This window comes from Bos javanicus, chromosome 17, assembly GCF_032452875.1.
Source record: "Bos javanicus breed banteng chromosome 17, ARS-OSU_banteng_1.0, whole genome shotgun sequence".
NCBI classification, from domain to species: domain Eukaryota; kingdom Metazoa; phylum Chordata; class Mammalia; order Artiodactyla; family Bovidae; genus Bos; species Bos javanicus.
Genome location: NC_083884.1, coordinates 63,035,019 through 63,049,721, shown reverse-complemented (window position 1 = coordinate 63,049,721; position 14,703 = coordinate 63,035,019). Strand labels below are relative to the sequence as shown.

The 14,703-nt window shown below is 49.5% G+C and overlaps 1 protein-coding gene and 1 long non-coding RNA gene across 4 annotated transcripts in view; one reads left to right on the top strand and one right to left on the bottom strand.

Annotated features, from left to right (window-relative positions):
- The window catches only part of BICDL1 (BICD family like cargo adaptor 1), an 80,126-nt gene that overhangs the window by 4,886 nt on the left and 60,537 nt on the right, over positions 1–14,703 (bottom strand). For 2 of the 3 annotated variants that reach the window (XR_009730417.1, XM_061385011.1), the window contains exons 5-8: positions 14,116–14,295; positions 13,135–13,353; positions 12,009–12,152; positions 6,565–6,695 (exon numbers count right to left, since the gene is read on the bottom strand). Coding sequence is in view for 2 of the 3 variants with exons in the window: in XM_061385011.1 (XP_061240995.1) it covers positions 6,565–6,695; positions 12,009–12,152; positions 13,135–13,353; positions 14,116–14,295 (674 nt within the window). In the remaining variant the exon portion in view is untranslated. The remainder of the gene's footprint in view (positions 1–6,564; positions 6,696–12,008; positions 12,153–13,134; positions 13,354–14,115; positions 14,296–14,703) is intronic. The other variant, XM_061385012.1, reaches the window with a different exon arrangement.
- Positions 8,788–14,700, top strand: LOC133228937 (uncharacterized). Its single transcript, XR_009730423.1, has 2 exons — positions 8,788–9,549; positions 10,137–14,700. It is a non-coding gene; the product is annotated as an uncharacterized LOC133228937 (long non-coding RNA).

Sequence of the window (14,703 nt, the reverse complement as noted above, 5' to 3'; positions counted from 1 at the left end):
GATGGAATACAGTCACCTCCCAGTAACAACCACAATGTTGAATATTTACTGACAGTGGGGAAACACTCGTGATTTATGCTGAGTGTAAAAAAGAACCAAGAGACAAGGTCACATAGATACTAGCTTTGTACAAGAAAACCTGCCGGTGTATATTTGAAGGTCACACCCAAAAATGTCTACTTGGTTCTCTTGGGATGATGACCATTGATGAGTAATTGCTCCCACACTTCTGCATTTTGTATTTTCACATTTTGATGTGTTTTACATACTTTGTTCACCTTCCCCAGCATTCCTAAACCATGGTGGTTCAATGCAAAAAGTAACTTTGGAGGGACACAGGTAATGGGAATAAAGTGGCAGAGCCTTGGCTGGGTACCTTCTATAAGGTGGCAGTGGTTGTCCTGCTGCCAAATGAGTATTTAGCCTTTCAGGGACTGATACCTTTCACATGAAAAGTTAAAACTAAGACGGCTCTCATCACCCAGGGCCGTAGACCAATGCGCATGGCCTTGTGAGGACGCACCCTCAGAGGCTGCCCAGCCCCCGTCACAGCCAAGCTCGACCAGAAGGAAGTTGGGGTGAACCGTTCGGGCTACCGCGCGACCAGCACTGTGGCCTCAAGTCCACCGGGCAGTTGGTCACCTCCCTTGACACGCCGGGGCTCCGTGCCGGCGCCCCACCCACCCATCCCGGACTCTCCCGGCTGCTCGCAGAGGGTCCGCCCACCCACACTGCGGCTGCCTGGACAGGAGCCGAGCCTGGCCAATGAACGCCGGTGTCTCAAGCGCCGCAAGCGTCACGGCTGCTGCCATTGGCTGGTCGCGAGAGGCGGAAATCCTTGCCTGGCGCCGGTTGCCACGGACGCCCGGCGGGCCCATCCCACGGTCCTGGAAAGTCAGCGCAAACCCCCGGCGCCCCGCGGCAGGGAAGCCTCCTGAGCTTACAGGCGTCTCCCGGCAGGTGGCGCCACGAGCAGCCTGAAGACTCCGGAATGTGCTGACTAACGCCGCAGCCAGAGGGGCACAGGTCCAGGGGCAGCTGCGGCCCGCCGGGCACACAGGGGAACCCTTTCCTTCCGGAAAGCCCTCGAGCTGGGCCCACCTTGGGGGCCTAGGTGTCAGTCACAGCCTGGGACGGCACCCTCGGAACGTTTGCTCAGTAGGGCATCTTGGAGCTCATTCATGAGAAAGCACAAAACAAGGAAAACTTAAAGCTGTAGAAGCCCCTGAACAATACATTAATCAGTTTTAAAAAGGAATATTTCAAAGGGTTAGGCGAATCCCTTGTATAAATGAAACTACTAGCAACTGAGCCCTCTGCCTGTGTAAGGTAGATGCCACCCTGGGATTTCTTTTCACTGAGGACCTTTCACCTGCAAGGAGATAAAATTGTTAACTTTTCTGAACACCTTAAGGTTTTTGCTGTCCAGTGGAGAGAGGGAAGTTATTCTTCTTGGGGGCGAGTCTCACCCTTATTGCATATTAGAATCATGGGGTAGGAGCTGCCCCAAATCCAGAGGTTTGGGGCCTGAAGAAATGTTCTGGAGAGGGCCCTGGGGTTGGGGGCGGGGAAAATTCTAAAATGCAGCCAAGATCAGAGACGATGTATATAAAACTCATACTGCTGCTGCTACTTCATGTCAGTCATGTCTGACTCTGTGCGATCCCATAGACGGCAGCCCATCAGGCTCCCCCGTCTCTGGGATCCTCGGCCCTACACAAATGTATGGTTGCCCCACACTTCCATGATTCCTTAGGTCTCGTCTGAATTCTGTAAACCCAGAATTTCATTTGTGAGGGACAGAAAAAGAGCCCTCCTGGAGTGATCTAACACTCCAAAGGCAGGGCCAGGAAGGACAGGGCCTCACTCCAAAACCTTTCCTACTCAGGAGGGAGAACTCACTAATCTGTTCAGCCAGACCCCAGGAGGCTGACTCGGCCTCCGTCGAGGGCAGCAGGCAAGGGCATGCATTTCAAGGTTCCATGGAGACTTGTAATTTCCTGTCACCCAGGTGTTGGAGCTAGGTGCACTCATTTTAATGGAGGGGACTGGACAACTTGTTTCTTCTGCTCTCCTACACCCTGGCACTTTCTCTGGCTGTATCCCCCACCTCCTGTGCAGATAGATGGCAGAGGGTGGTCAGAGCCTGATGGCTAGCTCTCTTGTTTCTCTAGCTCAGAGAAGCTGTCAAACCAGACTCTACTTCTAACTTACTGGGCTTCCACAATTAGCACCCCAATTTTACCATTTTATTCCCTAATTGTTTGACACAATTTCACGCTTTGTTATTCGTAATAGTATGGTCTCACTCCAAAATACCACACTGCTATTCAACAACACAAGAGACGATACTACACATGGATATCACCAGATGGTCAATACCGAAATCAGACTGATTACGTTCTGTGCAGTCAAAGATGGAGAAACTATACAGTCAGCAAAAACAAGACCAGGGGCTGACTGTGGCTCAGATCATGAACTCCTTATTGCAAAATTCAGACTTAAATTGAAAAAATAGGGAAAACCACTGGGCCATTAAGGAACGACCTAAATCAAGTCCCTTACAGTGGAAGTAACAAACAGGTTCCAGGGATTAGATCTGATAGAGGGCCTGAAGAACTATGGACAGAGGTTCATAACATTGTATAGGAGGTGGTGATCAAAACCATCCGCAAGAAGAAGAAATGCAAAAAGGCAAACTGGTTGTCTGAGGAGGCCTTGCAAATAGCCGAGAAAAGAGAAGCGAAAGGCAAAAGAGAAAAGGAAAGATAAACCCATCCAAATGCAGACTTCCAAAGCATAGCAAGGAGAGATAAAGAAAGCCTTCCTATGTGAACAATACAAAGAAATAGAGGAAGATAATAGAGTGGGAAAGACTAGAGATCTCTTCAAGAAATTTAGAGACACCAAGGGAACATTTTATGCAAAGATGGGCACAACTGACAGAAATGGTATGGACCTAACACAAGCAGAAGATATTAAGAAGAGGTGGGAAGAATACAAAGAACTATACAAAAAAGATCTTAATGATCCAGATAATCAGAACAGTGTAATCACTCACCTAGAGCCAGACATCTTGGAGTGCGAAGTCAAGTGGGCCTTAGGAAGCATCACTATGAACAAAGCTAGTGGAGGTGATGGAATTTCAGTTGAGCTATTTCAAATCCTAAATGATGATGCTGTGAAAGTGCTGTACTCAATATGCCAGCAAATTTGGAAAATGCAGCAGTGGCCACAGGACTGGAAAAGGTCAGTTTTCATTCCAATCCTCCAAAAAGGCAATGCCCAAGAATGTTCAAACTACCATATAATTGCACTCATCTCACACACTAGCAAAATAATGCTCAAAACTCTCCAAGCCAGGCTTCAACAGTACATGAACTATGAAATTCCAGATGTTCAAGCTGGATTTAGAAAAGGCAGAGGAACAAGAGATAAAATTGCCAACATCCGTTGGATCACAGAGAAAGCAAGAGAGTTCCAGAAAAACATCTACTTCTGCTTCATTGACTACACTAAAGCCTTTGACTGTATGGACAGCAGCAACCTGTGGAAAATTCTTCAAGAGATGGGAATACCAGGCCACCTTACCTGCCTCCTGTGAAACCTGTATGCAGGTCAAGAAGCAACAGCTAGAACCAGACATGGAACAATGGACTGGTTCCAAATTAGGAAAGGAGTACATCAAGACTGTATATTGTCACCCTGCTTATTTGACTTATATGCAGAGTACATCATGAGAAATGTCAGGCTGGATGAAGCACAAGCTGGAATCAAGATTGCTGGGAGAAATATCAATAAACTCAGATGCAGATGACACCATCCTTATGGCAGAAAGTGAAGAGGAACTAAAGAGCCTCTTGATGAAGGAGAAAGAGAAGAGTGAAAAAGCTGGCTTAAAACTCAACATTCAAAAACCAAAGATTATGGCATCTGGTCCCATCATTTCATGGCAAATAGTTGGGGAAACAATGGAAACAGTGATAGACTTAATTTTCTTGGGCTCCAAAATCACTGCAGATGGTGACTGAAGTCATGAAATTAAAAGATTCTTGCTCCTTGGAAGAAAAGCTATGACAAACCTAGACAGCGTATTAAAAAGCAGAGACATTCCTTTGCTGACAAAGGTCTATATAGTCAAAGCTATGGTTTTTCCATCTGGTCCCATCACTTCATGGGAAATAGATGGGGAAACAGTGGAAACAGTGTCAGACTTTATTTTGGGGGGCTCCAAAATCACTGCAGATGGTGACTGCAGCCATGAAATTAAAAGATGCTTACTCCTTGGAAGGAAAGTTATGACCAACCTAGATAGCATATTCAAAAGCAGAGACATTACTTTGCCAACAAAGTTTCCGTCTAGTCAAGGCTATGGTTTTTCCAGTGGTCATGTGTGGATGTGAGAGTCGGACTGTGAAGAAAGCTGAGTGCCGAAGAATTGATGCTTTTGAACTGTGGTGTTGGAGAAGACTCTTGAGAGTCCCTTGGACTGCAAGGAGATCCAACCAGTCCATCCTAAAGGAAATCAGTCCTGAATATTCACTGGAAGGACTGATGCTGAAGCTGAAACTCCAATACTTTGGCCACCTCATGCAAAGAGTTGACTCATTGGAAAAGACCCTGATGCTGGGAAAGACTGAGGGCAGGAGAAGGGGATGACAGAGAATAAGATGGTTGGAAGGCATCACCAACTTAATGGACATGAGTTTGAGTCAACTCCGGGAGTTGGTGATGAACAGGGAGGCCTGGTGTGCTGCAGTTCATGGGGTCGCAAAGGGTCGGACACGACTGAGCTGAACTACAACCATAAGGAATGGCAAAGATAGTGTAGGTTTGTGATTCTAACCGAGGATAATTCCAAAATGAACTGGAAATTGAAGGACAACTTGATAGGAGATTCTGACCAGACAGAAAAGGGGACCCAAACGTAAAACCAAAATGGAAATGATGGAAATTACTGAAGAGAGCAGAAGGGAGGGTATATGAAAATGAAAAGGGGAAGATGTGTGGAATCTTAGAGTCAGAAATTAAAATGTCACATTACTTCTTAAAAAAGTCAAATAGTATCTATTTACAAATTCTTTTAAATAAGCTCCTTTTAGCTTTCTGCCAAGTAGCCCTGAGGTAAGGGCAAAGGAGCCTGAGACTGAGGTGAAGGCCAGTGATCAGCACTGGCTGTGATCCTGGGGAAACACCCTCATCTGTAAAATTGGGATTAAAAAGCTCTACTTCTTGCTGTGGCTAGGATTAAAGGATGCTTTGTAAGCAGTAAAGTGATGCACAAATGTTGTTATTAATGTGTTATAAAGCCTGCAAAGCAGATACAATTTTAGTACCCTTTATCTCCTTAGATTCAATAAACAGGACAGATTGAATGTGTGACAAAGATAATTTTCAGGAGGATGGGAAATAAATATGGTCTTTGCCTTTGTACTGCCAAATGTTTTGAATGTACAAGAACGCGTTTATGCATTTCTTCTCTGCCAGAGAAAGTCCAAAACATTATTTTAAAATGACCCAGTTTACTAGAAATTAACAAAGACAAAGAAAAATGTTCAGTGACACTCTGGGGATGCAGTCAAACTCAGAATGTAGGAAAACTATGAATTAAAAAGAGCTGGTTTCTTCAGTAAATGCAAATCGAAAAAAAAGACAGGGGGAAGAGTTACAACCTTTTGGGACATAACAACTAAACAGAGTATGCTGGACTTTAGCATCTGACTCTTATCAAGTATAAAAAGACATTTACGGGACAACTGGGGAAATCTGAACACTGGATACTGGATGATATTAAGAAATTGAAGTTTTTTCATGTGTGATATTTCTGGCGTGTGTTTTACAATAAAGAGTCTTTCTCTGGTAGAGATTTCTGTGAAAATGTTTATGGATGAGATGATATGTCTCGTGATCCACTTTAACATGGTCCAGAAGGGGAGGGGGGAGAAATGGACGGCTACAGATGAAACTACATTGGCCATGCTGTTCATCAGCGCTGAAACTGAGAGGTAGGTAGGTCGGAATTCGTCTTATGTTTTCTACTTTTGTGTATGCTTGAAAATGTCTATGATGAATAGTAAAACAAAAACAACAACAAACATTATGTGTGTGTGTGTATATATAAAATGAGATTGGCCCACTCCAGTATTCTTGCCTGGAGCATTCCACGGACAGAGGAGCCTGGTGGGCTCCAGTCTATGGGGTTGAAAAGAGTCAAACACGACTGAAGCAACTGAGCACGCGTAACGCAACTGGAATGCTGAGATATAAGTGAAAACAACAACAAAAACCCATGTAGAGAGCATCACCTCACTGATTTTTTAAAAAGTCCACAAAAACTGTATTGCGTATACACCTGCATACACGTATGTAAAAAACCTGCACAAAATGCATACCCGACTTTTAACAGTAGTGTCTGTGCGGGAAGATGGGATGGGAGTGAGAAATTCCGAGTAGCAGGGAAACTCTTTGAGTTTTATATTCTTCTGTATGATTTAACACCTAAGACTGAGCACATTCTCGTGTTATTTATTAATACCTGCAGTTAAACAAGTCGTGCCCACTCACTTTGCGATGGCCTCGTCTCGGTCCCTGATGGCCTTCTGAAGCTGCTCCTTTGGTTCCTTGTCCTCAGATGTCACTCTGAGTCGGTCTCTCTCCTCCTTCAGGGCAGTCATCTCCACGCTCAGCAGTGTCACCTAGTGGGAGACGAAGGGGATGAACACGGCGCACCACTGCTGCCGGCCTGGTGTGTCTCCCTCCCGAGGGAGAAGAGAATAGGCCCAGGCGGGCTCAGGGCCTGTGCGGGGCAGACTGGTGACTTCCCGCTGCCCCACCCCCCCCACCCCCGCTCCAGGAGGGAGGGACCACACGCGAAGCTGGAGTTCGAGTTCGGTGGACGGGGCGCTCACTCCTCTGCTGCAGCCGGGGCCTGGTCCCCCTGTGCACACCACGGCACCTCCTTCACCTGCAGGCACTCTCTGGGAGCTGCTGAGTGAAGGCCACGTGCGCACCAGGGCCCGGGAACACATTTAGGGGGATAGGGACTAGAGTTTTGTTTCCAGTTATCTTCCACTCGACATGGAACACTGCCCTGTGCCCCACACGGACCCTGGCTGGCCCCAGAGCCTGGGACCTGGTTCCCGTTTCTGTTACAGCACTAGACGCAGCCTGGCTTTCCCATCCTCTTCCTTCAGCTCCCCAGGTCAAAGCCACAGGGAATTTAGGCAGAAAAACATTGTCATCTTTCACTTCAAGCCTCTTACCTTCTCTATGGTCCATGCCTCTGTGAATGGCATCAGAGTCCACTCACAGAGAGTCACCCTTCGGTGGTGAGGCGCCCCTCCTGGTGGCTCCCTCAGTAACCAGAGTTTACCCCACCCTCTGTACACAGCGACCTCTCACACACCTTGTGTTCTGCCGTGGCGAGAAGCATGTCCTATCCATATGTGTGTCTCAGAGCCTGACCAGAAACAATGCTTAATCCCCAAGTGCCTGTGCAGTGGACAGCTGTCATTTTGGGGCTTGTCAAGCACCCAGAATTCCTTCCCATCTGGGGCATTCCTAGTTGCATGGGCCTCGGCAGGAGGCAAAGCATGCCCACCCACTAAGGAAGCCAAAGGAAGAGACCTCCTTTCCTAGGTACCTGGGCCCCTACCTGGGGCTATAGCTCTAAGGGGCACAGCAAACCACTGGCCAGTGGGAGATTACTGCACGGACAGCAAATGGTTTTGTCACCCCACTTCCCATGGCTCCTTCCTGTTTTGGAGCTCAGTTCTCCAGCCTGCCTATTGATTCTGTGATGCTTCAGATTTAATTCCAGTATATTATTTTTCTGCTCAAGTTAAGCAGAGTGAGTTTCAGTTGTCTGCAACCAGAAACCCTGGCTGGTAGAGCTTTCAAAAAATATTTGTTGAATGAATGGAAGGCGGGGAACCCTCCTTCTCACAGTCGATAGAATCAGACTGGAGTCAGGATGCCTGACCCTGCCCTCTTATTAACTATTACACATGCCTTTGACATTTTTCCAAGGAAGGATCCATCCATGCAGATCTGTCTCTCCCACAAGGGGAAAGACATCACCTTTCTGCTCTTTGAGGCCTAGATCTGATCACCTTGACAGTGAAGCTGAGCAAACGCCCCAGGACTAAGGCTGAAGATCAAGCTTCTCTTGAGATACCTTTGGCTCTATAAGCTGAGACAACAGAGGTGCCAGCTCCTGGGGTAGCAGCCACTCAGGAGTAAATCAGAGGACGCACACCAGTCAAGAGGGATATGGGACAACTTGTTACTATATGCAGTGGACTCTGCACTCTCAGGTGTGCGGGAGGGAATGTCAGGGCTTGTGCTCTGTGCGTCCATGAAGGGGACAGCTCTGGTGATGAGCCTCAGGGTGCTGGGCATCCGCAGAGGCCAGGGCATGCAGGTGCAGTGAGCTCTGAGGCAGACAAGGCATCAGGTGAGAAGTCCAGCCTCACCCTATTCTTAGCAGGTTCTGCAGCCTGATAAGCCAGAACTCAAGACCCAGAAAGCACCTAGCAGAGACAGCCAGCCCTCCTCAGACCAAATGAGCCCTGACATGGCCTCGAGCCAGCCAGGTGTTCTGCCAGCTGAGTCGGCAACAGATAAAACTACATGCTAGGCAGGAAATGCCAACGTGTCACAGTCTCCAGATAAAACTTCACAAGAACTTTTTGCTGTGGCCTGGAAAACCTGACCAAGGTAGAGACCGCCAGCTTAGGAGTGACAAAGGATTTACCCTCTCTGAGTTGCACATGAATTCGATAAAAAGAAGGAATAAAAGGAACTATCCCCTGCCATCAAGTTGTCATGAGGATCAAATGAAATAAATAACTTCAAGGGCCCAGCTCAGAGTATAAGCGCCACCCCTTCTCTCCCCTCCACGGAGGACCTTTCAGTTAACAGCTGGTTTATCTGCTGACTTAGGTTACAGCAACCCCTAAACCCACTCTTTCCCATTAAGGTGGGTGTCCTTGAAATTGAACAGCATCAAAGGAAACTTGAGGTCATACATCTGGGGCTGACAATCATTTGAGTGCCTGCTCTAGGTAAGGCACTGCATGCACTAGGCGCTTCAAGAGAAGACAGAGAGGTGTGCCTGACCTGGAGCCTATCCGTGCAGGCGGCCCTCTAAGGCCTCTAAGGGGAAGGTGAGAAGGGAGTGAGGGTAACCATGACAAAGCAGGGCCGGGGACTCCCTGAGCAAGGGAGGCAGGAGAGTTTCGAGGAGGAAGTGAAACCTGATCAGGAACTTGAAGGATGAGGAGGGCTGTGTGTGCAGGGGAGTCTTCCAGGGAGAGAGAAAGACTGGGATAAAAGACCCAGCTGTGGGAACGCAAGGGCAGCCCGTGCCACGCCCATCTGGAACCTACGTTCAATTCTGCTAAAGCAGAGGCAGTGAAAAAGAAACAGGAGCAAAGGCTGGACGGTCGGACACAGCCAGACCGTGGGGCCATGAGGGTTTGAGAATATTGCAAGGGGTGTCCCACCTTCAAGTCGTGATTCAGAAGATCACTCCAGACCATCTGAAGGGTGAGTGGCTAGGGAAGTGATGACCAAAGGCAAGGTGTGAAAGAATGAAGTTCTGAGGGGAACAGTGGCTGGGAGGCTGGAGGAGACATAACGTGCTGAGATTTCAGAGGAGGGGGCACCCAGACCTCATCAGTGAGAGCCTCAGCTGCTCCTGGCTCACGTTCCCCTGAGTGTTCACGTCCCTGGAGTAACTGGCATGTGCTTCAGTCAAGCCTAAAGGAGCCAAATGATGGGGTGAGACTGTTTCTCTTACTCTGCCTCCCAGGACCTGGTGTACTGGCTTGGGAGAACTACTTGTCATGTTGCCCCACAGGTCCTCCTGCCTCCGGGCAGCAGCTCCAGACCCCATGGCCAGCCCTCCCTGGGGAGCTGCAGGGATGGGGCAGAGGGGGCCGGGCACAGCCAGCACAAGGGCAGGAGCAAGTCTGCAGGTCTGGCTTTGGGGCTTTGCCTCAAACAGGTGATGATTAATTAGAACCTGGGCTCTCTTTTAGTTTAGAATCTGGGTAGGCTTCTGAGGGGTGGGGAAGTGTGGGCACTTCACCATCAAGGTCCCACACACCTTTTACCTCTGGCCTCGTTTCCAGGACAGAAGAGAACACTCAGGTAGGAAAACAGTGGCAGTGGAGGTGGGACCATCTGTTGGGGAGGCTGGACCTCAGCCCCACGTCACCTGAGCTGGGCTCCGCAAAGGGTACGAAGCTGGTCTGACTCCCCTCATCTTACATCCACCTGAGCCTCTCAGGGTCTCAGGGCACAGGCACGAACTGAGCTAACTGCAGGAGGCACCCCTGCCCACCCTGAGGCTGCCATTTCCACAGCCCTGGCAACTCCCCCTGCGTCGCCCACTGCCCCGGGAGTCGGAGTCCCTCCTAAGGGACACTCCTGGATGACGCAACTTGGCTGAGAGGTCTGTGGCTTTGACTGAGCCTGTGGGTACTCATAAGCCCTGGCAGAGGCCCAACTCTGTATCTTATGTGGGACTGAATGTAACCATCTGCTTGATAGGTTTTTTTTTTAAAGGGAATCCATAGGAATTGACCTAAATCAGTTGTCAGTTGAACTTTTAAGGAAAATTCTCTGGTAGAGATGACTTCCTAAATATTAATTGTTCCATAGTAGACTCTCAGCAACCTCTACCTTATGTTTCTGGGTCAAATAATGCCCTCTCGGGCTTCTAGAAGCAACAAAGCGGCTTTTATTAATCCAAATAACTTTAAGGCCCACTTTCTTTTGCATTTTATTCTACCCGTTTGGAAGGTATGATCCCTCCTGCCGCCAACCCTTCTGGCTAAACGACCACCAGAGGGTCTTAGGTTTTAGGCACAAGAGTATTTTTGGCTGTCCAAACCTACTCCCCAGGGCTTGGTCAGGAACAAGATACAGCTTTCAGTAGCATCCTTCTGCCCTTCTTATCTGGTCACTCACAAAAAGAAGAGAGCAGTGATGACTTGTCTCCCAGTATCTTCCAAGAGAATAATACCAGGAAGTCTAATGGGTACAACCCGAAGGCAGAAGTTTATTTCTGTAAGTTCCATTACATTTAAGAAATACCGAATGAAGTGAAAGCCCGGCTTAAATTCCATCTTTCAGCAACCTCTTCCTGTAGCAGGAAGGGAGGACTAGCTTTGGACAAGGAAAGAAGGGGGCAGGGTTTAAAGGGGTACCTGTCTGGTGTGCCCTGCAAATGGGACAGAACCTCCATACAGGACTTCAGTCAAAAAGAAGAGCTTTTATTTATCTCCTAGGTAGATTTTAGAAGCTCCTTTTTGGGTGGGGCCGCTCCTAAGCCCTTTAAAACTTTTCAGATGAGAATACAGATGTCCTTCTCTGGTGTTCTCGAGAGATGAGATCACGATCAAACAGGAAGGGAACAGCAAAAGCAGCAGTGCGTGCCTCGAAAGCTGAAATACGGCTGGCAGAGGTGACAGCACTCACAAAGAGCTCAGGCCCTCAAGGGATCAACTGTCCCCTGGTTTGCAAACTTCCTGCACAGAAGCTGCTGGACAAACTTCTAAATGTGTCTTGGGAGCTGTGGCACTCTTAACTATCAGAGTCCACATGGTTATTCAGGCTCTGTAGAGGGCTGGGAGTCCTGAAGGAAATGGAGAGCTGTTCTTAGTTGTGGAGGGATCTTTTTAGTTGTGGCATAAGGGATCTAGTTCCCTGACCAGGGAGCAAACCTAGGCCCCTTGCGTTGGCGCATAGTCTTAGCAACTGGACCACCAGGGAAGTCCCTTGGCTATTCTCATTCCTAACAATTTCACTGTGGTCTAAACCTGAGGACTGACTTCTCTTGAAGACACCCAGCTCATCTCAGCTTCAGGTCACTACCCCTGAGAGTCCGACCATCAGAGGAGAGCCCTTCTCAGAGAGACATGGAGAGGGGGACTCACAGGGGTCCCAGGGAGCAGGAGCCCATGAACATCCTGCACTGGGCTGAGGACGGGGGTGCTCACCTGACTGTGCAGCCGCTGCAGCTCTTCCAGGCTTTGCCTCAGTTTACCCCTCTCTCCCTCCATGAGTTCCCTCAGGGCTCTCGAATCCTCACTGGTCTGCCTTATCTGTTCTTCTAAGGAGTCATCGTCAATTCTCCGGGCGCTCTGACAGCAGAGTCAGCCGGCCAAGCAGAGAGGTGGTGAGAGTGGAGGGGAGTGGGGAGATGGTTAATGGGAGAGATGAAGAGGGGAGGGGAGCAGGGAGACGGTTAAGTTTGGGGAAGAGCAAGGTGGGGGGATGGGAGAAAAAAAGAGAAGCAGAACGAAGAAACAGAAGGTTAGAGAAGAGAGGCTGTCTTGCTCAGTTTCGACGTGCAGACAATAACTAGAAGTTTGTTTCAGGCTTTGGAGAAGGGAAACTGCACACGCCAAGAGCACACCCCTCCACCAGCTCGCTCTCCCACGCTGGCCCAGCCTCCGCACTACAGCGCGTCCCACGAACCACCTTGGCAGGACAGCCACCTTTTCATCTAGCTTCACCTAATACGGGGAGAGAGACGCAACCATCCTGCAGGAGGAGGAACCTGATGAGAAACAACAGCCCTCGAGCTGTGGGTGTAAATGGAGGGGGAGTCTGGCAGGAATCTGACACGAAGCTGGAAGAAAGGCCTGTCTGCCCATGGGAACGTTCCTCTTCTGCACCAGAGGAGCCGTGTCTGGAATTCTAAAAGGCCCGGCTGTTGATCGTTTCAACTTTCCGTGCTCACGTCTAGCCTTTGAGCAGAAAGCTTCAGATCTTTTAAGTTTGCCTATTCACGATTACCTCCACCACCAGGACCAGTGGACAACAGAAGAGCAACTTGCAGTTTTTACCAGGATCCAAATTTCTACATTCACAGCCTCCCAGGAAAGTGCTCACACTCGAGGCCCCAAGGCCTCATCCTCACCCTGAGCCTGCAGGGAGGGACTCTGGGGGCTGATCAGTCCCTGTGCCTGCTCCCCTGTGGGAAGTGAGCTCCGACAAGGGCTCAGAAGGCATTCTTGCAGACTTTATTAGGTTCCGGGTTCCAGGGCTAACCTCACCCTCTGGACTCGGTTTCAGCCTCCAGGCCCTGCGGAGCCCGGAGCACTCAGTGCGGCCTCTTACCGTGGGCTCCATGCCATCCACGATGCTCTGGATCAGTCTCTTGAGCTCGTTCAGGGCAGTGCGCAAGCTGCCGGCTGGCACGTCCTTGGCCGATGACGTCTCTGAAGACTCATCCATTGAGGAGTCCGTGGAGACGGCCGAGTCAGCGCTGTCGCTTCCGCGCAGGTGCGAGCAGAGATAACGGACCTGGCAGTAGGCCTCCCAGAGCTGCAGTCTCAGCTGCGGCAAAGAGTTACCCCGGTTAGGGCTCCAGAGCGGAGAAGGCGATGGCACCCCTCTCCAGTCCTCTTGCCTGGAGAATCCCAGGGACGGGGGAGCCTGGTGGGCTGCAGTCCATGGGGTCGCTAAGAGTCGGACACGACTGAAGTGACTTAGCAGCAGCAGCAGGGGCTCCAGGGAGATGGCCAGCACCGTCTGTCTCTAGCACACGAGTCCAAGAGTCTAGTTCCAGGAAAGGTTTTTTTTTTAATTACTTGTCCCAAGAAACATGTACTTATTCTGGGCCCCGTACAACTGCGTGTGCTTAGTTGCTCAGTTGTGTCCGACTCTTTGCGACCTTATGGACTGTAGCTGGCCAGGCCCCTCTGTCCATGGGATTCTCCAGGCAAGAACACTGGACTGGGTTGTCATTTCCTTCTCCCGCACAACTGCACAGACTCCCGGTTCTTATATCCTCTGCCCTCAGGTCCCTCCCAGTTGCACATAAAGTACTTCTTGATATAGTCAGTTACTTTTGGAGGAAGTCCCCATATAATTAGGGGAATGAGTGGTCACGGGTAATATGAAAAGAAGCCGATCAGGTGGATCACGAATGTTCCAGAACCCTGTCAATACCAGAGTTCTGAGGCTGATTAGTCAACAAGCATTTCCTAAGAGGCCGCCTCAGGACATCTTCAGCCAGCAGGCCGAGGGGCTTGCACACGTGCAGACCACGGCACCCCAGGCGTGGGGTGAGCGGGAGGGCCGGGGGCACGCCAGCACCTGCTCTCTCTCCTGCTCCAGCTCCTCGGCCTCCATGCTCTGCTCTATCTCGGACAGCAGGGACGCACTGGTGGCGGCAGAGCTCTGCAGGCTCCTCTCCTCGGTCAGCTCCTCCACCTTCACCTGCAGCTGCCGGTAGGAGAGCCGCACCTCCTGCAGCTCCAGCTGGCTCTGGTGCAGCTTTCGGGGAGACAGCAAAGGGGGGTGAGGGGGCCAAGCCCCAGCTGACAAACCCACCCCGAACCTGACCATGCTTCTGGAACCTGCCACCAATTTACAGGAAAACACAGAGTGGAGATGGCACTCAGGGTATGCGGTTGGTAAAATCCAGATGTGGGAAACTACAGGACAAACAGTCCAGCTTCTTCAGTAGATAAATTTCAAAAAGAAAAAAACAAAAGGGGAGCCTACAGATTAAAAGAGACTTAAAAGACATATGACCCGACTGCCACATGCAGGCGCATTTTAATTTGTATCTTGCCTCAAAAGAAAAATATGAAAAACAATTATGATATTATTAAGATAACTGAAAACTTGAATGCTGACTAGATAGCTGATGACATTAAAGAAATATGGCTAAATTTTCTA